This window comes from Misgurnus anguillicaudatus, chromosome 3 (assembly GCF_027580225.2).
Source record: "Misgurnus anguillicaudatus chromosome 3, ASM2758022v2, whole genome shotgun sequence".
Taxonomy (NCBI): Eukaryota; Metazoa; Chordata; class Actinopteri; order Cypriniformes; family Cobitidae; genus Misgurnus; species Misgurnus anguillicaudatus.
The window spans coordinates 4,807,118-4,833,106 of record NC_073339.2 but is presented as its reverse complement, the minus strand read 5'-3'; the positions used below and the strand labels follow the sequence as shown (position 1 = coordinate 4,833,106).

The window sequence follows — 25,989 nt, the reverse complement described above, 5'->3', positions numbered from 1 at the left end:
TTTGCAAGTTCCCGCAATTTCATCACATAAAATTGCATAAATATCCCGCATATTCCATCAAATTTTTTAAGAAAACATGCCACAAGATCAAGGATTTTTTCCCGCAACAATCAATCTGGAAGGACTGACTGCAATATAAACATCTTTTGATTAAATTGTCTGTGCAAGTCAGTTCAACTTAGTATTTTACATTTGTCTAATGACGAATTGCTAAATAAAAAAGCTATTTGAAATTGCATAACTTTATTTCTTAAGTAATGTAAATAAAGGTAATGTGTTGATATCTGTCAGGATCCTGCTGGAACCTTGTCTTGTTTTAATATTTAGTCCAGTATGGCAGGGGTCTGACAGCACAATGTTTTTGTGGGAAATGCGTGGTCTGTATTCTGTATACTAAACTAAGTATTTCCTGTGTCTCGACACTTTTTACCTGCTTATTATTTTACCTGTTTCCCTAATTAGTTCTCTCTATTTAAAGTCCTTGTGCTCATTGTTCTGTCTATGGCACTGTCCCAAAAGGCGCACTTCATGTGGACTTTTGGTCTTGTGGCCTTAAGTTGCACTTGCTCGCTTAGTCTACGAGTCCATAGGGTGCCCCATCTGTCATTTTTACGCTATGAAGTGTGCTCATCAGCGCCCCCTTTTCCCCCAATGCGGTCTTCGGCGAAACCTGCACTGCAGCAGGATTCATGCACTTAACCAACTCAGAAGTCCTTGCGAAAGAGCAATCAGACGACGGAATGGAGGAGTTCACACTGACAGGCAACTTATCTTACTATTTCCGGCGTGACGCTCGAGTCTGTCCCAAAATATGACTCCGGTGCATCCACATGGACTCGCATAAAGGGTCCCTAAAGTCTGCACTACATGAAGTCATCAAAGTGTGGACTCTGAGGTGGACCACAAGTCCAGAGTGTGCCATTTGGGACAGGGCCTTTGTTTGTTTTGCCTTGTTTCTGACCTGTTCCTGTTTCTCTAGGCAAGTTAAAGTGTATTGTGTTATGTAAGTCAATTTAAGTCTAGTTTTATAAGTCTATTGTCTAGTTTAGGGTTTAGTATTCTCTTGTTCTTGTGCTTTGTTTAATGTTGTTTTGCCACCACTTCGTGGGATTTTTGTTTCATATTTTCTTGTTTTGTTAATAAAGTGTTAGTGTTTGTTCATCCCTGTCTGCCCTTGGGTCCGTCCACATAATTTCTGACAGATATGATTGATCGCAAATTTATTTTACAGTGTACTTCCAGAGCAAAATGTAAATGATGGCTAATATAAGGACTGTGTTCCTACAGTGTGTATATGCGTGAGGTCTGTTTGTTGTTCTCCAAATGCAAATGTTTACAGCATCAGCTTCCCTGATTCGTGTTTAGACACATTCAGTTTATTAGTTGGTTGTTGACACAGGACATTATTTTGTCTGAAGGATTATTAACTTTACAGGTGATAATGAAAATCCTCTTTTCTTTGACAGGTAAGTATTACCTCATTGCATACATTTTTTTAAATATTTCTTGAAAGAAATAATTTCTTTTTTAATTGGTCTCAAAATAAGCAAATTACAGTTATATAATTTTTGGTCATGGCCACCGTGTTGAAGTCGCTGAAAGTTGCTCTGGTTTAAGAATGTTTGCCAAACGCATTAATGTAATTATCAAATGTATAAATTATGTTTTCTAACATTTTTAAAACTTGCATTGTAGATTTGCCTCATACAGTACAGTAAACGTAACACACTGCACCTTTGTTCCAATATATTCGCTGTATTTTTGGTATATTAAAATGTTTTATTTACATCTTAGCGCCGTTCTGTTATAAATTGGTTCATCTAAAGCTCATGCTGTTTAAAAGTTTAAATGTCACCCTGGACCACAAAACCAGTCATAAGTAGCATGGGTAGCAATAGCTAACAATACTGGATCAAAATTAAAGATCATGTTCCATTTAAGATATTTTGTAAATTTCCTAGAACAAACATATTAAAAATGTATTCATCATTTGTAATATGTGTTTGCTAAGGACTTTATTTGGATAACTTTCAAGGTGATTTTTTTGCACCTTTAGATTTCAGATTTTACAGTTTTATCTTCAGCCTAAAATATTCCTATCCTAACAAACCATACATTAATGGATTATTTTAATGATTAATGATTATCCACATTAATTCATGCCAAAGACACCAAACACAACTTGACATTGTGCATTTGCAAAGCTTCCGCATATTAACACAAAATCTTTTTGAAACATTTGTGCAATATATTATATATATATATTTTAAATAAACTTTATAGTGATTCAGATCAGACTGTAACAGGAGAATGCTATTTTGACTATATGTAAAACATTTAACATAATATGCACCCATCTGAAGGTGTGTCTGACACATAACAGGTTGCTTTGAATACAGCTTTGTCATCTGCCTGCTAGAAAGCACGTTTGCTGGGATGACATAAAAAAAACATCATCCGTGCTTTAAACTTCATGGCTTTGATACTTTCACATTAAACATCATAAAATTACAAGTCAAATGTGGTTCATTAAAAAAACATACATGTAAACTGAATCACTTAGACTTACCAAAAAAAAAAAAAAAACACTAAATCCAATTGTAAGGAGAGTGGAGATTGCTTTATGCTCAATTGTACAGTATGCATTGTGTTTTTATGCATATGGTGCTGTTATATTCCCTGTTTTGAGTTTTGACCTTTATTTCCTGACAGTGTTCAGTATATTACTGTTTGCAGCTGGTGGTGGATGTAGAGTTTACATAAGTGTACAGTGGTCATTCTGGTCATTTTATGTGTTTATAAATCACCTCTTCTAATGAATAAGAAACATGTAAATTGTTTGCCCTCGAGCTAACTTCCACCACAGTCCTGTGTAAAAATAAAACATGAGAATATGCACTGTGCAATATGGATATTCAAAAGATTAAATAAAGTTATTTTGCATCCAAATCCATGCAAAGCAGAACAAGCATGTTTTCTTGTTGTTTTCCGCCTGGCAGTTGCATAGTTACAGTATGTTGTATTATAGCTAGAGGGCATTCAGATAACCTGCGTCATGACATTTTCGGCTAATTTGCTTGCAATCAAATGCGGATGTAGTGTTTGCCAACGCCATACTGTATGACTGCGTTCATGTTATGGTTTGTTTGCCTTTGTTGAGTAGTGAAATTGTGACATTCTTCTGAAATGCAGTTAATACTTCTGTGAACTTTTCTTTTGAAAATTTTGCAGCCTTAAGTTCATAGTGTAGTGTAGGTGTAAGTATAACCAAATAGGATTTACAGTCATTGCAGCACTGTAAAATGATGTGATCAATAAGTCATAAGAAAGTTATTTTTGAACTTATCAAATGAAAACATGCTATTTTAACTTGTTTTTATAAGTTAGAGCGATGTATCTTGTCAAAAATTTGAATGGTAAGTAAAATGATTTTTTTAATGACTTTTTTGTCTCAGAAGTCACTGGTTGTTATTCATATATATAATAATATATATTATTCACACACATTTCAAATTTCAAAAGCACATCACCTGAAAGACTGCAATCATTGACGCAAATCTGTGACGCACCACGCAAGGGCCAATGAGCGTTCGATATTACTGCCGTAAAGCAATGTGTCGTAAAACTTCTTGAGGTGCAATATTTGAATTCAATTCATAAGAAACGGCAAGATTTGACGATTACGGTCGCTGATGAGAACTGGAATTAGGATAAAGGGCTGAATTTGGATCTGTTCCTCACAATCGTATGAATCGTAAAGATGATGTTTACAGCAAAATAGTAAAATTAAAATATGTTGTGTACATTTTTAGTGTAATTATAGCTGAATAGGAGAAATTGCCTTCTATGTTATGGGAGACTGACTAAATATTACAAAATGATTAAATGATTACAGAAATGTTATTCATTTTAATGTTTTAAAGTGTAGTCTTGTTTAATATTATGTTACGTTGATTATCTGAAAGACATAAACATTTTATAAGGTAAATGAGTAAACTGTCTTTAATAAGTCAAAAATATAACAAAAAACATGTCATTAACATGAGTAAGAAGCGCCAATCCTGTGATTTTTTTATGTATAAGAATACATACAATTTGTACGTCTGTAAAGCTGTTAAAGGTGGGGTGCAAGATCTCTGAAAGCCAATGTTGACATTTGAAATCACCCAAATCACCTAATTTGGACCTTCTTTCGTTTCATTGATGAAGTACGTAATTAGCATGATTGTTATACATAAAACATTGCCAAAGCATCAATACACAACAAAATAGTCATTAGCTATAGGAAATAAAAGCAGGTGCCATTCCTCTAATGAAACGTAAACAGTAATGTGAAAGATATTAACTGAATACAACATTAGTAACTTGGCTTCTCATCTGTAGCCCTGCAGATCCTGATCGCAAGTGATCTAGTGATCCAAAAATCACTACAAGCAAGCGGCTGGTACTGCTCTCTTCCGAACAACCCCTCCTGCACAAATCCCTCCAACTTTGTGAACTGTACAAATAGTTCAAATACTTCCTGCCATGTGTACTCCTGTAACAAAACCGATACAGGCTGCTCCTGTATGGTCGGTTTCTACAACCTTACCAACAATATCAATACCACCAACTGCCAATATAATGCTCCAGATCTCTGCTCCTGTAAAGCAGCAACATATTCCTGCTCCTGTCTGTCAGGTGCGTAAAGTCCTGTCTTCCTGTATTACTTTATTAACTGTAGGCTATACTCTAGAAACCCAGCGTTGGGTCAAGAAGGAACAACATGTTTATATTTGAACAATAATGGGTAAAACAATCCAGCATTTTGGCTTAAAATAACGCTGCATACAAGTCCCTTATTGGCCCAACGGTGGGTTGAAAATAAGCCAGTATTTTTACAGTATAAATATGCGTCATATGCTCTTTAAGATTTACAGTACATACTATAGGAGAATGCTTTCATTTTTGCACATGCAATATAAGGATGCATACTAACGATAAACCCTGTATTGTCCTTCCAGAACTTGGAAATCAAAATTTGACAAGCGTACGTGTGAACGTCTTTCTATCATTTTCTAACAGTACTTCAAAACATGTTTACTACAGTAAGAAGTGCCACAAACGTGTTTCTTTCTCTTCTTGAGCAGGTCTCTCCAGAGCACGTGATGGATCTTGTTGGCCAGATCATAAATATCTCAGAAACCTTTAAAATACCTCCTGACGTAAGTAACGTTTTCTGCCCTGGTCAGTTAGATTTATCTACTGTACCTTATTTTTGCATTTTATGACTGTATCTTTTTAAAATGTTGTTAGTTGGCAGAAAATTATTTGAAGGCTCTTGATTCTGCTCAAATGAGGATTTCTGAAATGTCAAGTAATATTAGCGATCTGGCGGCCAATGGGAACATTATGCTAAACGCCTACGATGTCCTGGTGTCTGCACTTGTGGAGCCAACAAACATTTTGAGTTATAAGAATTTGAGTTACAGCAGTACAGGTAAAAGAGCGGTTTACGATCCTGTTTGTGTTTGTGTGTGTTTTTTCTTTCATCTCTGACGCCACCATTTCGCAAATTGTATAAGGCAATTTCAAATAACAGCAGAAGCTTTTTTCATTTACTATCGTTTCTCATTGTATCATTTTGCTGTCTTTAGTTTTCTGGTAGCTATCAAACAATGCATAGTTTTCGATTTTTTTATTGCCTGCCTTATGTGTACAAAGTTTTCAAATTTTTTCTCAGTAAATGCATTGTCGTCTCTTGATCTGATCTGGTTTTACTCTTTCAATCCTATAGTTTTAGTATTAGATCTCATCCCTTCCAGAAAGGTTTCTAGAATTTCCGTCATTTTTTATTCCGAGTACTCTGTAGGTCTGAAAATTAGTAATAACTGGCAGGACTTGTAAGTAATGGCAATATTTAACGTCGAAAAGGTAATGATTTAAACCCCGGGTCTCAGTCACTAATAATTGTGTTTATAATTGTGTTTGAATTTTTCATGAAAACATTCTGCCTAATTCACAACACGTGCATGTGCACATGAATTTTTTCTTTTACTTGTTCCGTGTGCATAAGATTGGCAATTTGCATAATATAAAATAAAACGTTTGGACTTCTCATTACATTTACATATCAAGTTAAGCTGGGGACTGAGCCATTGGTCACAATCTCACTGCTAGATGGCGCTAAAATCTACACACAGCACCTTTAAGTCTTTAAAGGGGTCATATTATGAGAATTTTTTTAGATGTAAAATAAATCTTGTGTTTATGTGAAGTTTTAGCTCACAGATACTCCACAGATGATTTATTATAGCATGTTAAAATCACAAATTTGTAGGCCTGAGCAAAGTGTGCCGTTTATGGGTGTATCCTTTAAATTGCAAATGAGCGGATGAAATGCAAACACTGATCACAATGATGGTGGTTCATTGTAATTGAAACTCAATTGTGCTGTCTAGTCCTTCTTTTCTCCCTCTTTCTCTCTGCACTAAATGGCAGTGCTGTGGTTGGATAGTGCAGATAAATGGGGCGGTATTATTGTAATTTGCCTTGCTACCTAACTCACAAAACAGGCGAAATCTGAACGACCTAATTTTCATATGCTTGCAGAAAATGGCTTACTCAAATTAATTTACTGGGTTGATCTTTTTCACATTTTCTAGGTTTAAAGAAGAACTGGGGACCCAATTATAGCACTTAAACATGAAAAAAGTCTTCACGCTATGACCCCTTTAAGGCAATGTACAGTAACTGTATTTAATACTGTAGGCTATACTGTATCTGCTCTGTTTTCTCCTTTCTGTAGAAGTCAGAGTTCTTGCGATTGGACCAAATGCAACTAAACAAATCATTCCTCCTGTCCAAACAAAAACTGCTCAAATGGAAATTGATATTTATAAATTTGCACAGTCTTCAGGTATGTGAATTTTTTTTACGGTGCACTCATATGCACAGATTAAAAAACATCACTGTTGTTGAAGTGGTTCATTTCATTTATATCATGGGTCTGTTAAATGCTTTATTCTGATAATTGACGACAGGCCGTTAAATTATTTGAAAATAATGCACACCCACAGTCCCAGCCAGCCATGCTTGGTGGGGCAAATGTAGGCCCCATATGGGCTTGGAATATGGTCCCCAAGCTGGTCTTGCACCCGGGTTTCATGCTGGCCCCATCTGACTTAGCCCACATGAACCTTCTGTAGAAACTAAAGCCAATGTGGACTAAACCAAAGTCAAGTATGGGTGTGGTTGGGTTGAAGAAGTGATGAAGTTAATTAGATAATGAAGAGATGAGCGAAGTGATGATTGACCATTAATGATAAGCACCTGCTGTTAATAAACAGAATCACTAAAGAAAGATGAACAAGAAGAGAATAAAGACAAAATACCAGCAGAACCACAACAACTACAAAAAATAAATAAACATTTCTTGGTGGAGTTAATGTAGACTGCAAAATCCCCAGTGTTAAATTAACATTAACACTGCTTAATGTTTATATAGATCCACACTACAGAGTGTTAAAAAAGTAACACTTGAAGCATTTTACATCTTACATCTTATTTGTAGAGTTATTTATTAACTTAGGTTTAGATGTTTCATTTAAAGTCACCACTATTGTGATCATTGGTTGTTTTAGTTTGACTCTTTGTTTATTTTTTCTGTTTGCTATAACTTTGTGTGTTATATTTGTTATGGTAAAGAAGAGACCATGTTGCAATTCTGTTATGGTGGTTGATACGTATGTCGAACATCTAGAAAATGTATTTATTCATTCAGTGTTTGCTCATTTAGCAGATGTATTGGTCTCTCTCAGTAATGTGATACTACAGTATGATATCTGGCACTCTCAAAGCGGTTTGTCATTCTGAAGATTTTGAAACAATGTGTACTTAGATTAAACATGCTGTAACTTAAACACACGAACATCAAGTCTCACAGTATAAATCTCAACAATGGTGACAAAGAAAAATGCCAAAATGTTCATGATTTTTTTTCATGCCGCAGTGCATTCTGGGAGTTCTGGATAAGATTTGTTGATACCCAGAATGCATTGCAGCATGAAGCTTTTCATTTTATGGTCACCATTATTGAGATCCATACTCAGATTCGTTATATTTGGGTGTCTAATTTGGACAACAGTTAATTTTGAACTATACAGTATTTCAACTTTCTTTAAATGACAAACTGATATGAGAGCGCCAGATGTCATACTTCAGTATCACATTACTGACAGAAAACTATTTTTGGTAAGCAAACTAAAATAGCATATCAGTTTGTTTACATAACAATCAACACTATATCCTAACAACTAGTGATGGGTCGTTCACGAACGAGCGGCTCTAAGAGCTGATTCTTTGTAGCAAACGAGCAGAGTCGAATCTTCAGACGCATGCAGGGGAGCCGGCTCTTCTAAGGGAGCCGAGCCAGAAGAGCCGAATCTATGAAAAGAGCCGGACTGCCATCACTAAAATGTAGAGCCAGCGCTTGAGCCAAAAGAGCCGAATCAATGGAAAGAGCCAGACTGCCCATCACTACTAACAACCACCACCATCGTCGTCATAGAATCACACTGGACACTTTTGTCTCTTTCGTTGCCATAACAAACAGGTTTTAAACACACTAAGTTACAGCAACCAGAAAACAAGTCACAAACAGTAAAGAGTAAAGAGTCCAACAAAAACAACCACTGATCACAATAATGGTGACCTCCAATGAAACAGCCAACATCCAGACCTAAGTTAATAAATAACTCTACAAGTAAGATGAAAATGCCTCAGTGTTACTTTTTTTAACACCCTGTAATGTGGATCTAAACACTGAGCAGCATTAATTTAACACTGGGGATTTTGCAGTCTACATTAGCTCCACCAAGAAATGTTTATTTATTTTTTGTAGTTGTTGTGGTTCTGCTGGCATTTTGTCTTTATTCTCTTCTTGTTTATCTTTCTTTAGTGAGTCTGTTTATTAACAGCAGGTGTTTATCATTAATGGTCAATCATCACTTCGTTCATCTCTTCATTATCTAATTAACTTCATCACTTCTTCAACTCAACCACACCCATAATTGGCTTTGGTTTGGTCCACATTGACTTTGGTTTCTACAGGGGGTTCATGTGGGCTGGGTCAGGTGGGGCCGGCGTGGAACCCGGGTGCGGGACCAGCGTGGGGCCTATGTTGCGGGCCCATGTGGGGCCTGCATTAGCCCCACCGGGCACTGCTGGCTGGGGTGTAACGGCACTCTGCTTCGTGTCGTGCCACATACCACCTTGGGTGTGCATTATTTTCTTATAATCCAATGGCCTGTCATCAATTATTCCTTCCTTATACCACAGAGCTGTTAAATGCTTTATTCTGATTGGTTGAAAAATGTTCCACAGGTATGCATTATTTTTCAATAAACGCACATTCCGCATTACCCCCTTAGACATGCATTATTTAAATAAAACAGCCCTTTGTTGATTATTTCTTACTTATTGATCCAAGGAGAATTAACAACAATGCATTGCTTTTGGCAGTTGATATGCCTTTAAAGTAACCCACGATCAAAGAGCTAATTTTCTTATGCTAATTTTGACTTTTATTAAAGGGGTCATATTATGAGATATTTTTAAGATGTAAAATAAATCTTCGGTGTCTCCAGAGTGTGTATGTGAAGTTTTAGCTCAAAATATCATATAGATATATTATAACATGTTAAAATTGCTAATTTGTAGGTTTGAGCAAAAGTGTGCCATTTTTGGGTGTGTCCTTTAAAATGCAAATGAGCTGATGAAATGCAAACACTGATCACAATGATGGTGATTTGTTGTAATTGAAACTCAATTGTGCTTTCAAGTCCTTCTTTTCTCTCTCTTTCTCTCTGCACTAAATGGCAGTGCTGTGATTGAATAGTGCAGATAAAGGGGGCGGTACACTCTCAGAAATAAAGGTACAAAAGTTGTCACTGTGACAGTACCCTTTCAAAAAGGTACATCTTTGTACCCAAAGAGTGCATATTAGTACTTTGAACTACCAAAATGTACCTTTAAAGGTACACTCTAAAAAAAATCCGTAAAAAAATGGACAAACTACTGTGTAAATATGAAGGAATTTTCCGTATTTATGTTTTACAGGCATTTATCTTTTTTTTAATGACATGTTGCATTATGGGTGCAATAACTCCTGCTGCAATCTTTCACTTTTGCCTCTCTATCACCATCTCTGTTTGAAACCTAAAATTACAACTTGCCTGCAGAGTTATTTTCTAAACAAATGCTGTCAGAACAAGATACAAGTGTTAAACTATTCCAGCATCCACACATGTGATTTAGTAGACAAATCTTCTTTCTGACGTGACGTGTAAGCCAAATGGATATTTACCACAACATTTATCACATTAAATCTCCAGTTTGTGTTTCTTTTAGATTCATTTGAAGTCACCACTATGGAGATTGGTGTTCCCTTTAGTTAGGCTTTTGTCCCTTGACCTTCCAGAACTGACTCTGCTCTTTTATAGCTTTGGAACAGTTTTTTGCTTGTAGCAATTACAACTTGTTTCTTGCTTGAAGGAGGAGAATTGTCTATGATGTCATATAAGCTTGGTTGTTTTTATGTTATGCTGCCTAACACTTAAAATTGAAATGATAAATTAAAAACAAAGAACTGAAGTGTATTAAAGTGACACAATATGCCGGTTGAAATAAACATTGTATTGAATAAGATTGCTGAAATGTGCCAGTTGTGGGATTTTGCTTCAGAGAGACATCAACAGTTTGGATACAAATCTCAACCATGGTGACAGTAAATGGTAAGAAAGAGTTTTCTACAATCCTGGTACCCAGCATGCATTGCGGCATGAAGCTTTGTTATTAATTGTCACCATTGTTGCTTTTCATAGGCGGATTGAAGTGTCCCTTAAGACTACGGAAAATGTTCTGTAACTCTACGGACAGTGTTCTGTAAATCTACAGAATGTTCAGTTTTTGAATAAACAGAAATGTCTGTAAACATAACGGAAAAAGTACCAGTAATTTTCTGTCAGGACATTTTCTGTTTTTTTTACGGATTATTTTTTAGGTTGTTTTCACATATGTTGGTGCGCACCGTGGTGCGGCCTCGGAGCGCACCAAAATACATTGTATCATTTTTCAGTTAGTGCGGTCCGTGTTCACATACATATATTTTTTACTTTACTCGAAATGCCGCACCGTACACCATGTGACAACGGTCAGCGCTGTCATTGGTCTCTGACAGCTCTTACCGTCTCATGACCACCCCCACGTTTCCACGACAACCAGCCTGACAGGGAGAGCGCAGCTATCAAGATGTGGAGATAAACGATGCACGTCTTTGCGAAGTTTCTTTGCTTTAACGCGAAATTGCGTAGCTGTTCTATTAAAGCCTTTCTCACGGAGCCGTTTGCTAAAAAGCCCGTAATGTCACTATTTGTGTGTGGAGGACAGCTATGCATTTATAAAATCATCAGCTCAAACGTAAGGAGACAGCGAATCTCTATGCAACGGACCAGGATTGGCTTGTTTGTTGTTAACCCACAATATAACACCCGGCTCACGTAACAACGGAACCCCAGTGGCTCAAACATGTGGAGAACTTCCTGTATTTGGTTCGGCCCGAGGTCCAGCAGTGTTCACACCACAGGTGGGTCGCTCCAGAGTTCGGCAACAGCCGCTCCGAGACCACCTGTTTAGAGCGGTCTCGGAGCGGCCGTTTAGTGTGCACCCGAGTGCGGCTGTTGTGTTCACACTGACCCAAACGCACCGTACTCGGAGCGACACGTCATTTGGGCCGACCTAAACAGTGTATATGTGAAAACACCCTTAGAGTGTACATACTTGTACCTAAATGGTACATATTAGGACCTTTTTTAAAGGGTACTGCCCCAGTGACGGCTTCGTACCTTTATTTTTGACAGTGTATTATTGTAATTCGCCTTGCTACCTACCTCACAAAACAGGCGAAATCTGAACGACCTAATTTTTCACATGCTTACAGAAAATGGCTTACTCAAAATAAGTTACTGTGTTGATCTCTAAAACATTTTCTAGAATGATAGAAGCACTGGGGACCCAATTATAGCACTTAAACATGAAAATAGTTTAATTTTCACACTATGAAGATTGATGGTGAACTTTCTTTGTTCTTTAAAGGAGGATCAGCTGCTGTGTCTTTTATCAGCTACGGCTCGATGGAAGACATACTGAAGGCAGACTTCTTCAAACCATTAGATAAAACAAATAAAACCATGATGTCCAGTGTCATCTCAGCTACCCTTTATAACAGCACTGGAAAGCCCCTCAATCCAGTCAACTTCACCCTGAAACACATCAAAGTGAGTTACTCTTATTGACTTCTACTATGGAAGCCAGCATGAAATGTGATGTAACATGAATGGCAATTTGAAACATCCCAAGTCACTCACCGAGTTGAGTCGATTTAATCATTCCTACTGAGCTTCCCCAGCAGATGTTTTGATACAGATGTGAGCCTCTTTGGCATCTGTTAAAGATGATGGTGGTCTAGGATTCTGTTATTTACCTATAGTCAGTATCTTTGTGCTGGCTTTTACATTTAATATCCAGTAGTATAATCTGTTTCTTATAGTTGCTTGAGTCTAAATACTTTTTGAATGTGTAATAAACAACAACAAATCTTAGATGTTGTTTACTCCATAAACTTTATCTGCTGTTTTTGTGATATTTTTGGATCGTTTACCATTGCATATTTTTATCGTACTTTTGCAAAGGCTTCTTGTGTCGTTGAAGTCACGTCTGACATGCATGTAATTTTCCTTTACTATAAAGGAGGTAAACGACACTGGTAAATTTGTCTGTGTATACTGGGAAAACACCGAGTGGGTTGTAGATGGTTGTTCTCTTGTAAAGACCAACAGCAACCACACCGTGTGTTCATGTCGTCATCTGTCAACATTCGCTCTCCTCTTTCAATTCGGCAGCCCACCACCAAAGGTAAGAGATCCTGACACAGGTGAGATTTCATGGAAGAGAAAATTTAAGTTAGGCTTTCAAGAGTTACAAGCAATCCATGCAGTACATTTTACACATTGTGTGGGTATATATATTTTCAGGATGATCTTCTGGAGTTGTTGAATTTGGTGTTAGTGATCGTGGGTCTGGTGTTTCTTAGTTTGGCTCTGTTGACTTTTGCTTTCTGTCGATGGAAACCTGGAGTGAACAATGTAGCTCGAATCAACCTCTGCATCAGTCTGCTGTTGGCTCATCTTCTGTTCTTACTCACACAACAATTCATCAATCTCATAAAACCTCACAAGGTCAGAATTATTCATGACGTTGTCACGATTGCCACTGTGGGTACCTCTACTGGCCACCAGAGGCTTCGCTGCACATCGCCCTGAGGACTTCATGGCTGCGTTCCAGTTCTTTTTTTTATGATATTTCCTCGCTAACTTCCCTCAGTCTCGTTCACTCAGGCTGTGTTCCACTCCAGTTTTAGACACGCACTCACAAACTTTCCTAAACACTTCCCCTCTGGGAATCCCTGAATTTTGAAGTGCATTCCACTTCGTCAAGTGGACGAGGGAAGTTTATATAGACAGACCCTTGTGACGTCACTTCAGCAGCTCGTGCTTTGCACAGTTCAAATGATGAAGGGGAAAATAGTTCACATCTGTAAGTTAGGGCATTCCATTTGAACATATGTCGTACAACATAAGCAATGACGTACACCCGAGTAAAAGAGACTCAGGGAAGTTAGCTTAACTTACAGGTGTGAACTACTTTCCACTCCATCATTTAAAGGGGTCATGTGATGGGAATGTTGGCATTGCCACTTTGTAGGTGTGAGCAAAAACAGGTCATTGAAATTTGGCTTTCATTATGATGTCATAAGGATATCTTATTAGAATAATACCGCCTTCTTAATCTGAACTCACCAACCACTGCACTGTCGTTTAGTGCAGAGAGAAAGAGAGAGAAAAGAAGGACTTGACAGCACAATTGAGTTTGAATTACAACAAACCACCATCATTGTGATCAGTGTTTGCACTTTATTCGCTCATTTGCATTTTAAAAAACACACCCAAAACGACAAATTTTTGCTCAAACCTACAAAGTGGCAATGCTAACATTTTCATCATATGACCCCTTTAAACTGTGTAAAGTGCGAGCTGCTGAAGTGACATCACAATCGTGTTGCATTGTGGTATATGGAGCTGCCTGAAGTGTTCATACAAAGTAGACTCGCTCCCTCTGTCAAAATCGAGGGAGCGAGGGTCTGTCCATATAAACTTCCCTCGTCCACTTGACAAAGTGGAACGCACTTCAAAATGGTGACAGAGATGCTTGATTTTTTTCCCAAACCAGTTCAGATAGGAGTTTTACTTAAACATGAGCTCAGGGGCAGAAAGAAATTTGATTGGTTCACAAAAATGACCAATGAAAGTCCTCAACTGGAGCCTTCAAGGCAGCTTCTGCAGTGAAGCAGTTCGAGCTCACCGTTGGTCAGGTGAGTAGCACAGATGGTTAGATAGGAATGTTTTCCTTTTTTCAAGCCATTGTCGCTTGGGATTGGGGTTAGATTTGTGGGTTTTAAACTGTTTTCGCGCGAGGATGAAGTTGGGTTTGGGTTAGAATGGCAGTGGTTTATACGTTTATTTGTCAGAAATTTAAACTGTTTTCACTTGATGTTGGGGTTAGAGTTGGGTTTGGGTTAGGATGTCATTTTATGTAACAGAAAGTTGTTCTAACCCCAATCCCAAGCGACAATGGTAAGAAAATAGGAAAAACAATTGAGTAACCAACACATGAAACAGGCACGTAAAAGAAAGTCGAGCCACGGACACCTGAAAACGTGGAAACACGTAACTTAAAAGCTTCTAGGGATGGCTCCCGCGAAACTGACGTTTCGACACTGTGTCGAGATCCCGAAGCGTAAATGTTTCGAAACACTGCTCCGAAATGTGATTCGAAACACCCATGTCACGTGATGAAGTGATTCGAAACACCAAGCGGTGCATTTCACAAGTATTTCGAAAGGTGGCGTACCTGTCGAATCTGCGTCGAATCTTAAACTGACAGGGTAGGAAACAAATCTGACAATACATCATAGATGCGTTTTTGGCAAGATCAAATACTATAAATTACTGAAAAGAAGTATTTTTTCCGCATAGGTATGTAACACTTAGGCTACTTACAAAAAATGCATGCCAGCAACAAGTGTCCCTTGTTTGAGAATGTTTTCAAAGGCTGGAGAAATTATATGTAAAAAAAGAAGCTGGTTGAGTTTATCAACACATTATCAACGATTTATATATTTAAATAAAGATCTTTATATGTAAACAATGTGGCATATTATGGCTTGATATATTTTATGAATCTCTTATTATTTATTTGGTATATCTCTATTCCATTTTTTTATTATTAAATAGACCCGAATAGCCTATAGTTATCGACAATTGTGAGCCTAAAAGCTCATGTAGTTGTCAAACAGATGTTAAAACAACAAAAAGCATTTTATTATGATGTAGCACATGCATTTCCCGGATTCGATCCTAAGATCTACGCATGAGAGTCGAGAGCACTATCCACTCTCCCATCCTATCACTTGTGTGTCAATTAAACAACATGTGGGATACAATTTGTCAGCGCTCGTCTAAAATCTTGTCAAGGCTGCTGCATGTAAAGACATGCAAACGACCGCTAGGTGTCACTGTGGAGGCGGTTTCGGATTGATGTTTCGAAGCTTCTAAACATACGGCACAATTGATTCAACTGTTTCAGTGTTTCACAAAGCCTCGCTCTGCCCACCACTAAAAGCTTGAAACATTTCGAGCTGAATTCAAAACCAGTCACTTTCCTATCTAACCATCTGCGCTGCTCACCTGACCGGCGGTGGGCTCGAGCTGCTTCACTGCAGAGGCTGCCTTGAGGGCTCCGGTTGAGGACTTTCATTGGCCATTTTTGTGAACCAATCAAATTTCTTTCTGCCCCTGAGCTCATGTTTAAGTAAAACTCCTGTCTGAACTGGTTTGGGGGAAAAAATCACGTGACAGAGATTAGCCTGAGGGGAAGTGTTTAGGGAAGTTTGCGAGTGCATGTCTAAAACTGAAGTGGAACACAGCCCATCTCCCTTGGACCACACTGATTGCTGCCATACCTGCTGCTCATTATCTGTACTATTTAAGCCAGTGATCACCAGCCTTGTTCATGGAGATCTACCCTCGTGCCTACTTCAGATCCAACCGTGCTTCAGCACACCTGCCTCCAATTTATGGGTAGCCGTGAAAAGCATGATTGGCAGGTTCAGGTGTGTTTAATTAGGGTTGGAGGTGAATGCTACGTTTACACGTGGGCGGCTATTTTCATTAACGGACATTTCAACCTCTCCGGTTTCAAAAAATAATATTGTGCACACATGTCAGTTTTCAGAAAAGTGTTTATTTACACATACCTGTGCATATATGCCATCAAGAGAAGCTCAAGCCCACGTAAGCCAATCACCGGCAGACGTACAGGTCTAATTTTGAATCGCTCTCGCGGTACTTTGACATCCGTCTGTCGGTTCTTGCAGCGCCGCATGAAGTCAAACACGCGTAAAATTGCTGACCTCCGAGCACTCGTCTCTGCTCCTCGACATAATGGAGCAGCTGTATTTGCAAATACAAACACACGAAACGAGTTTGCACAAACATAAATGTGATCTTGGAAGGGTTCAGGGTAACAGTCACATGTATACATATGTCACACTTTTGATGTAGGTGCGAGCTCTGGCGCATATTCTGTGACGTTGCCTGCTTAAACATCCGTTTGTCTCAGTTTACATGCAACCGTGCAACCGAAGATTTTCAAGATCTCCACTTTAGCCGGAGTTTTTAGAAACAATCGGTTTCAGAGGCGAGTTCTCCATTCACGTGTAAACGAGGAGCACAAACGAAGGTAAATCTCTCACTTTTTAAAAATAGCTATGTACATGTAAACAGAGCCGAATTCTGTAGGAAAGTAGACCTCCAGGATCAGGGTTGGTGACCACTGATTTAACGCTGCATTTCTCACTTGTTTTATGATTCCCCAGTTTTTGTACCATTGGCTATTCTCTGAGTCTAAGTATTCTTTGTTCTGCCTTGTTTGCAACGCTATTTGGATTTCGCCTGTTTATGGGTTTATGTTTGTGGATTATCCTTCTTATTAAACTTGCATTTGTGTCCTGGAGCCGTTTGTAACAGAAACCAGGGAATCACAAAAACAAGTGAGAACTGTTCAGAAATGCATTGTAAAGCTAACAAGAATTTACAATGTGAGAGCAGGGTTTAATAAGTCCAGATAATGAGCAGCAGGCGTGGCAGTAATCAGTGCGGTGCAAGAGATTATGGGCGATGGAGTCCTCAGGATAATTTGTAGTAAACCCTCTGGTGGCCAGGAGAGGGAGCCACAATTGTGATCGTGAAAGACAAACAGTGCTAAACAAATTTATTAGACAACCATCCAATGTAAGGTTTGTGCCACGGTTTCCCTAAACTAAGTATTGGTAATTTACTAAAATAATTTGTTTCTGTAATGGTTAATCCATTAGGATGTGTTAGCTCTTTAGTTACAGTATCATGTCTAATGTTAAAATAGAGTTGTTGTTATCCATGATTCTTCAAATGTACTGTTTTTCAAGAAAGGCGGAAAAATAGTAAAACACTTTACTTTGTTCAGATGGCCAGATGCAGTTATTTATATACAGTCCTTGAAGGGTTAGTTCACTCCATAATGAAAATGTTCTCATTAATTACTCTCCTCATGTCGTTCCACACCCGTAAGACCTCCCCAGCTAGCAGAAAAAAGTTCTAAGAACGTTCCCTGAAAGTTCCCAAAAACATTTTGCCAACGTTAAAGTGTCCAGTTTTCTTTAAGTTCTAATAACGTTTCTGGGTTGTCTGAACATTAGAGGAATGTTACATTTTACCATTTTTAAACGTTATGACAATGTCATGCTTTAATGTTCACACAATGTTTAAAACAACAACTGTTTATTATATTGACTTGTTTAATTGTTATGTTAATGATAGAGAAACTTGGCATTTTATTATTTTATAAAACATTATTTCTGAATGTTCAGTAAATATATTGCTGTAGAAAACACAATTCACTTATTAGGTTTGGATGTTGATGTTTTCTTTCATTTATAGTCACCATTATTGTGATTCGTGTTTGTTTTAGTTGGACTCTTGACACTTGACTTTTTGCTTACTAGTCTTTTCCCTCTTTGTGTTAACTTTGTGTTAACCCACCACATTTGTTATGAACATGTAAAATTAATGGTGTAAATCTGTGGTAGGTGCTATAATTGTAAAGATCATCAACTAATTCATTTAATAATCAAAAGTTTATTTTCTGTCAATAATGTATATTAGATCCAGCTCTTTCACAGCAGTTTGTCATTAAGGAGTTTTAGAAACTTTGGACAAAAAATCCGCTGTATAATTGGGACGCACAAACATCAAGAATCAGAGTATGAATCTCAACCATGGTGACAAATAAAATTGTAAAAAAATCCTTATTTACCCATGCTGCAGTGCATGTTGGGAATCCTGAATGAGATTTGTAATTTGTTAATACCCAGCATGCATTGCAGCATGAAGTTTTTCATTTAATTGTCACCATGCTTGAGATTCATACTCTGATTCTTGATGTTTGTGTGTGTTTTATAAACACAAAGTTAAAGGGCCAATGTCATACAGAGGTTAGCATTGCTATTTTGTAGGTGTGAGCAAAAAATAGGTCATTGAAATTTGGCCCTCTTTATAAGGAGCTCTTATTATAATAATATTGCCCCCTTAATGTGCACTATCCAACCACAGCACTGCCATTTAGTGCAGAGAGAAAGAGAGAGAAAAGAGGGACTTGACAGCACAATTGAGTTTCAATTACAACAAACCACCATCATAGTGATCAGTGTTTGCACTTCATCCGCTCATTTGCATTTTAAAGGACACACCCAAAACGACACACAAAGTGGCAATGCTAACATCTTTATGCCATGGGCCCTTTAACTCAACCAGAGAAAAACTATCTGTCGCAAAGGAAAGGAACTGGCCAACCTTAAAGGGGTCATAGCGTAAAAATCAGACTTTTTCCATTTTTAAGTGCTATAATTGGGTCCCCAGTGCTTCTATCAACCTAGAAAATGTAATCAAGATTAACCCAGTAACTTTGTTTGGGTAAGCCATTTTCTGCAAGAATGTGAAAAATTAGGTCGTTCAGATTTTGCCTGTTTTCTGAGGTAGGTAGTAAGGCGAAAAATATGTCATAATATGACCCCTTTAAAGGGGTCATATTATGACATATTTTTAAGATGTAAAATAAATCTTTGCTGTCCCCAGAGTGTGTATGTGAAGTTTTAGCTCAAAATACTCTGCAGCTAATTTATTATAGCATGTAAAAATTGATAATTTGTAGGCCTGAGCAAAAGTGAGCCGTTTTTGGGTGTGTCGTTTAAAATGCAAATGAGCGGATGAAGTGCAAACACTGATCACAATGATGGTGGTTTGTTGTAATTGAAACTCAATTTTGCTGTCAAGTACTTTTTCCTTTCTCTCTTTCTCTCTGCACTGTGGCAGTGCTGTGGTTGGATATTGCAGATAAAGGGGGCGGTATTATTGCAATTCGCCTTACTACCTACCTCACAAAACAGGCAAAATCTGAACGACCTAATTTTTCACATGCTTGCAGAAAATGGCTTACCCAAACAAAGTTACTGGGTTAATCTTGATTACATTTTCTAGGTTGATAGAAGCACTGGGGACCCAATTATAGCACTTAAAAATGGAAAAAGTCTTATTTTTACGCTATGACCCCTTTAAAACTAAACTAAAAACTAAACATTTAAAACGCTAAACGATCAACATTTTGAGACAATAGGGAGAAAAGCAGTCATGTTACAACTTTCTGATGAGGAACTCGTCGTGGCAGAAGCCAAGCCATTTCTCAATCTGAAGGTTGCAGCCTCCGAATGTCGTATTTCTAAGCTGCATACGTCATCAAGACTCCCTTATTTCACAATATTAACAATTATAAAGTTGACTTTTGTACTTAGTTAATCGTAAATTGTTGCAGTATGCTTATGACTTGCGAATGTAATGCTCAGTTTACCTTAAAGGGGACATATTATGAGATTTTTTTTAAGATGTAAACTAAGTCTAAAATAGGTCTGAGCAAAAGTGTGCCGTTTTGGGTGTGTCATTTAAAATGCAAATGAGCGGATGAAGTGCAACCACTGATCACAATGATGGTGGTTTGTTGCAATTGAAACTCAATTGTGCTGTGAAATATTTTATCTCTCTCTTTCTCTCCATACTAAATGGTTGTGCTGTGGTTGGATAGTGCAGATAAAGCGGGGCGGTATTACCTTATTCTGACATCACAATAAGGGCCAAATTACAATGACCTATTTTTTCACATGCTTGCAGAAAATGGTTTACCAAAACAAAGTTATTGGGTTGATCTTTTTAACATTTTCTAGGTTGATAGAAGCACTGGGGACACAATTATAGCACTTAAACATGGAAAAAGTCTGATTTTCATAATATGTCCCCTTTAATAAACCAGGCTTGATGACGTATTCCATATTTGACCTCCGGAGGCTGCAGCCTTCCAATTGAGTAACGACCAGAAATATTTCCTTGCCTTTTTCCAAACAAATATTGTTGCATCGTCTCTCTCTCCCTCGCCACCAGGATTTTCCGCAATGGCGCTCGTTTTTTTCTCTCTTTTGTGTGAAAATTGTCGCTCCAAATCCAAGTAAACCGATGTGATCCAAGCAGACCTTAAGTCTGCCGCTTTGAAATACGTCACGCGAGTGACAGCGGAACGCAGCAAATGAGGAAGAGAGAAGAGAGAAACGCTCGGATCTGATTGGTGAATGAATAGGGTTTGGTTTTACACTGTGAGCAAGTTTGACTGCTGTAGCATCCTGGATTGTAATGTAAATACCATAGACACAGTAAAAGAAAGGTAAATACGTGAACACAGCATCTGAATACAGCGAACTATAAGCAAGATAATCGCCGTCATTTATAAAGAAGATCACATTTATGTATGAATCAAGATCGTGAGTTTATATAAAACAATGCCTTAAAGGGGAATCAAACCCGGGTCGCCCGTGTTATAGGTCCCTGACACTAAAACTGTGCTACGGAGTCACATGCTATAAATTGCTCTCTACACTCCTTAAGTAGCCTCCAGCAAAATTCACGTTAAAAACAAATTGTGTGGAGGAAGTGACGTATGCCGTAAAGCAGTCGAATTTTGTAGTTTTTTTTTGGTGCTCTGGTTACTACCAGAAACCCTAAGTTTTAAAATACAAGTAAAAGTGATACAGACCCCGTTAGGCTATGATAGACATGTCATTCAACCTATTTAAAGTCGATGTACTACCACAAGGGTCTTTAAAATTTATTATGAAGGTTGAAAAATTACATGGTGTCACTTTAAATGAAACATCATCAACATCTAGACCTAATAGGTGAGTTGTGTTTTCTACAGCGGTGTATTTGCTGAACATTCAGAAATGGTGTTTTATAGAGTAATGGGGTGCAGTGTTTCTCTGTCATTTACATAACAGACAGACAGGTCAGTGTAAGAAGCTGTTGTTGTTTTGAACATTGTGTGAACATTAACATTGTCATAACGTTTGGAATTGGTAGAATGTAACCAAAGGCATCATGCTCATTCAAACTGAGGGGTTACATGCCCTCAGTTTTTTGAGCCAAATGGATTTTGCATGCAACCGCAAAGTCAAAGAAGCCTCCATCAATCTGTTACTTGTGTTTTAATCTGTTTAATATAATCATTAATTGTGTGCTGCATCCTTGTCACCTTGCTCTTTGCTGTTGCTGCTGCATTTTGCTATTTGTAAGAAACGCTCACTTAGTTACTTAAAATGTTATGCTAGATTTACTTAATTTTGATGCAATTGTTATAGTAGTTAGCACTACTTATGTTTTTTCATTTTATTTTTGGATACATTTAAGTTCACCTGGTAACTTAAATTTTTGTGTTACACATACTAAATATGGTAAGTAGAGGTTGAAAAGTTATAAATACTAAGTTTTTTGTGTTTAATCCAATTACTTTCATAAGTTATGGTTGTTCAGCAAAAGAATCGTTTTTTAGAGTGTAATACACTAGTCAACATTTGAAGTGGATCAAAACCTTTCCTAAAAGTTTTCTTAAAAACAATATCCAATGGCCTTTCTTGTTTTAGGTCAAATTTGATGAATGTTTTTGTTCCACTTCAAATGTTGTCTACTATATTTCGATTGATATCTGTGTATGCACAAATTTCTGTGAGCTGTGCACATTGTGCCCCCTTAAAACAATTGGTGCATGGCGCCCCTGATTTAACCTTCCTCTAGCGTTCAGACAACCCAGAAATGTTCTTAGAACGTTAAAAAAAAATGGACACTTTTTGTGTTGGCATAACGTTTTTGGGAACGTTAAGAACTTCCAAGGAACATTCTTAGTACTTTTTTTTTGTTAGCTGGGGAGAGGCTTAGAGGGGACATATTATGAAAATCTGACTTTTTCCATGTTTAAGTGCTATAATTGGGTCCCCAGTGCTTCTATCAACCTAGAAAATGTGAAAAAGATTAACCCAGTAACTTAGTTTTGGTAAAGCATGCCATTTAGCATGCTATGGGAACTTTAAACGTTAGGTACTTAATCTAATCTAGTACTGTACACCCTCTAAGTATGCGATTTTGGACGCAAGGATGGTCTAATAAATTTGATAAGCATTGGACAGCATCTTTAAATGTGAGCTATAACTGACTGCAGTCTCTCTGTGTAAGAATGATTCATTATTTAATAATCTTTCAATCTCATCAGGTGGTGTGTGCTGTGATATCAGGAGCTCTTCACTTCTTCTTTCTCTCCTGCTTTGTGTGGATGTTCATTGAAGCTGTGCTGCTCTTTATCCGTGTGAAGAACCTATCACAGATCAGCTCCAAACAGAAGGCGGTGCTTAGCAGCAGATTCTTGATTGTGATTGGATATGCGATCGCTTTTGTTATAGTGGGCCTGTCTGTTGGAGTGGTTCCTGAAGGTTATGGCAGTGAAAAGTATGTATGAAGAGGATTATTTGTTTAGATTCAAGAAATTGAACCTTAACTTAATAAATAGTGCAAATATTTATTGTGTGTTAAAATCTAATTGTCTCAAAATGTTCACATGAAATAGTATTTTTGAATAGTTATTGAGTGTTTTTTTGTAAACAGATGCTGGATTAAACAGGACAGAGGCTTCATCTGGAGTTTTCTGGGACCTGTTTGCTTCATTCTTGCAGTATGTTTTTGTTACAATTTGTAGTTTTAACCATTGGAAAAGAAAGCAATTGTTTTATTTGTTTTTTTTCTGCAGATAAACACGATTATCTTCATCAGTATCATCATCATTCTGAACTCAACTCTCAAAAAGCTCAACGCTGAAGTTTCACACATGAGACAAACCAAGTAACAAACACCTTGATTTTAAAGTGATCATGTCATGAGGAATCAATTTGTGCTTCATGATGCTTTAATGACAACAACGAATGTCATTAAATGGGATTCTTAATCATTTTAGTCTGAGCTTTATAGTGTGGATTTTTTTGTGAAATTGTGTCCGGTGTAATGCGGCTTTGTACAAAGGCCATTGGGATTAGTTGTGGCTCATTTTACATGCAAAGGGTAAAATTTTAGAAAAATATAAAATGACTTGAAACAATCTGTAGAAGATATTAAAGACATATATGGCATTGTTTATCTCTTTGCAGGATTATGGTTTTTAAAACTCTGGCCCAGTGTGTGATTCTTGGTTGTCCATGGATTCTGGGTTTCTTCACTCAGAACAAGATGATCGAGATTCTCTTCCTGATCCTGAACTCACAGCAAGGAACCTTCATCTTCATCATTCACTGTGTGCTCAATAATGAGGTAAATCATTTAATCCATCACAGACTCATTCCCAGCTGTCTCAGCAGCAGTTTCTGAGATTCAGAGGTTAAACAAACTTTTGCTTCTCTCATCTCTTGTTCAGGTCAGACAGCAGTATGGGAACTGGATGAGAGGTGTCTTTTTCAGAGACGGACCAAAAACCGTCAAAGAATCAAAAACTGAAAAAGAAACTGAGGACTAGACTGTTCATGTTTAGTATGTTGTGAGCTCATACAGGAGCTGATATTAAAAAACTGACTTTATTCATTACAGTAAAACACAGCTAAGCAGAATACATTTTAGATGTTACATTTTATATAGTCATAGTCTCATTAACTCTAAATGTTACTGATAATCATTTAATATATAATGTATAACTTTAAACCTGTCGGTACATGTAAATATAATATTTTCATTTGTAATTCTGAAAATTAACACTAGGAATTAAAAAGTTAGGTTAATTTAGAGAGGTATCAGAAAAAGTTTATAATGTTTGTAATAAAACAACCTGCTAAAAAAGATGATTTGTTGGTTCAACTTAAAGCAAGTGTTTGTGGTATCTTAAAATTTTAAGTTAATTAAGCTTAAAATATATACATTTTTTAAGTTAACTAATATTTTTTAACCAACAAATCTTTTTACAGGGTAGTTAATAAATCAAAGAAATTTGTGCAAATTTGCACTTGTTATCAGGATGTATTTTTTATTGACCACATTTGTAGTAAAAAACAGCTTTTACAACTTATGTATTTTTTTGTAAGAGATGATTAGCATGACCCTATTGCACAATGTGTACAAATCAAATAAAACTTTATAATATGTTTAAATCAAGAAAGGGTTTTACCAGCAGGGTTTCTGAATGTGATACTACAATAAAAGTGATAAAGACAAACTCATGCTCATGCCAATAATAATAATGATGAAATACAATTAATTATTTGTATTGTTTATTTGTTATGAATAAATGTATTGCATAAGTAAAAGACTCTGTTTGTCTGCATCATGTTACTACACAGTGCTCCAGTATGCTTGATTTATTTTAAGTCACCTAAAAAACTGAGGGCATGATAGGACCAATGAAATGTGTGATTTATAAAAGGTTTATTCCATTGTTTACAGAATTGTTCCTAAAATACATGTAAAACATTAGCATTGCATTGGAAGATCTAATCCCAATCAGAGCGAATCAGAGCGATTGGTCTCCCAAGGTCGAACCCCTAGTGTCACTTCATCAACACAACGTTGAGTAAGTGACAGAAGGGTAACGTCTTGGTTACGACTGTAACCTCCATTCCCTGAGAGAGAGAACGAGACGTTGTGTCCCCACGTCATTGACACAACTTTTCATTCCCTCCCTCAGGGAACGGAGGTTACAGTCGTAACTAAGACATTTTTCAAGTGTAAATAAGTTATGCATTTTGGCATGTACAGTTCAGGTTCCGTAATTGTTTTATTAAGTTTCTATCTATGTTTTATTTCTACAGTTGAAATAAATGGCTAATACACTGAATAATATGTATAAGCATGTGGTTTGTAATATAATTTGGCAACTAAATGTCGTGTTAAAACATGCCAGGGAGTATCCCACAACACAAACGGTAGTCAAAATTAAAAAAATAAAATTTTCCGCATTTTTTTGCCTAACTCCTAATTTTTTTAATTTTCTATCATCAGAATCAAATACGTCACACAGATTCTTGTGAAAACACGAAAAGATAAAAATGTTGATAATGTAATCTTAGTTGATCATGCTCTACAGAGTTTAGCTGTAAAACTAAAGCTAATTTCCTGATCATGACATTGTCAAAAGTACCATTGAAAAAGAAAATGAGATCTTTTATTATCTTTAATAATGTTTATAACATATCATCTTGAAGTAGTCCATTCGAATGATTAAAAGGTCTCTGTGGTTGATTTCTGTTTGGTAAGGATGCGGTGCAGTGATGTGTTGTGTCTTCTGAGGGTTTGCTAAGATTCATCTTAACAAATATATTTTTACCAAATATCCACTTATAATCAAAATTTAAAACAAACTCCTGATTTTCTAAAAAAAACATTATCTAAAGTAAACTCA

The 25,989-nt window shown here is 37.1% G+C and overlaps 1 protein-coding gene across 1 annotated transcript; it reads left to right on the top strand.

Annotated features, from left to right (window-relative positions):
- The first annotated feature begins 1,310 nt into the window (after window positions 1-1,310).
- LOC129443904 (adhesion G protein-coupled receptor E3-like) lies at window positions 1,311-24,807 on the top strand. Its single transcript, XM_073860170.1, has 14 exons — window positions 1,311-1,466; window positions 4,384-4,680; window positions 5,004-5,029; window positions 5,130-5,204; window positions 5,296-5,479; window positions 6,788-6,898; window positions 12,133-12,314; window positions 12,787-12,951; window positions 13,071-13,274; window positions 22,831-23,063; window positions 23,220-23,286; window positions 23,362-23,453; window positions 23,756-23,915; window positions 24,019-24,807. The coding sequence occupies exons 1-14, from the start codon at window positions 1,442-1,444 to the stop codon at window positions 24,115-24,117; spliced, it is 1,920 nt and encodes a 639-aa protein (XP_073716271.1). The 5' UTR covers window positions 1,311-1,441; the 3' UTR covers window positions 24,118-24,807.
- The last annotated feature ends 1,182 nt before the right edge of the window (window positions 24,808-25,989 follow it).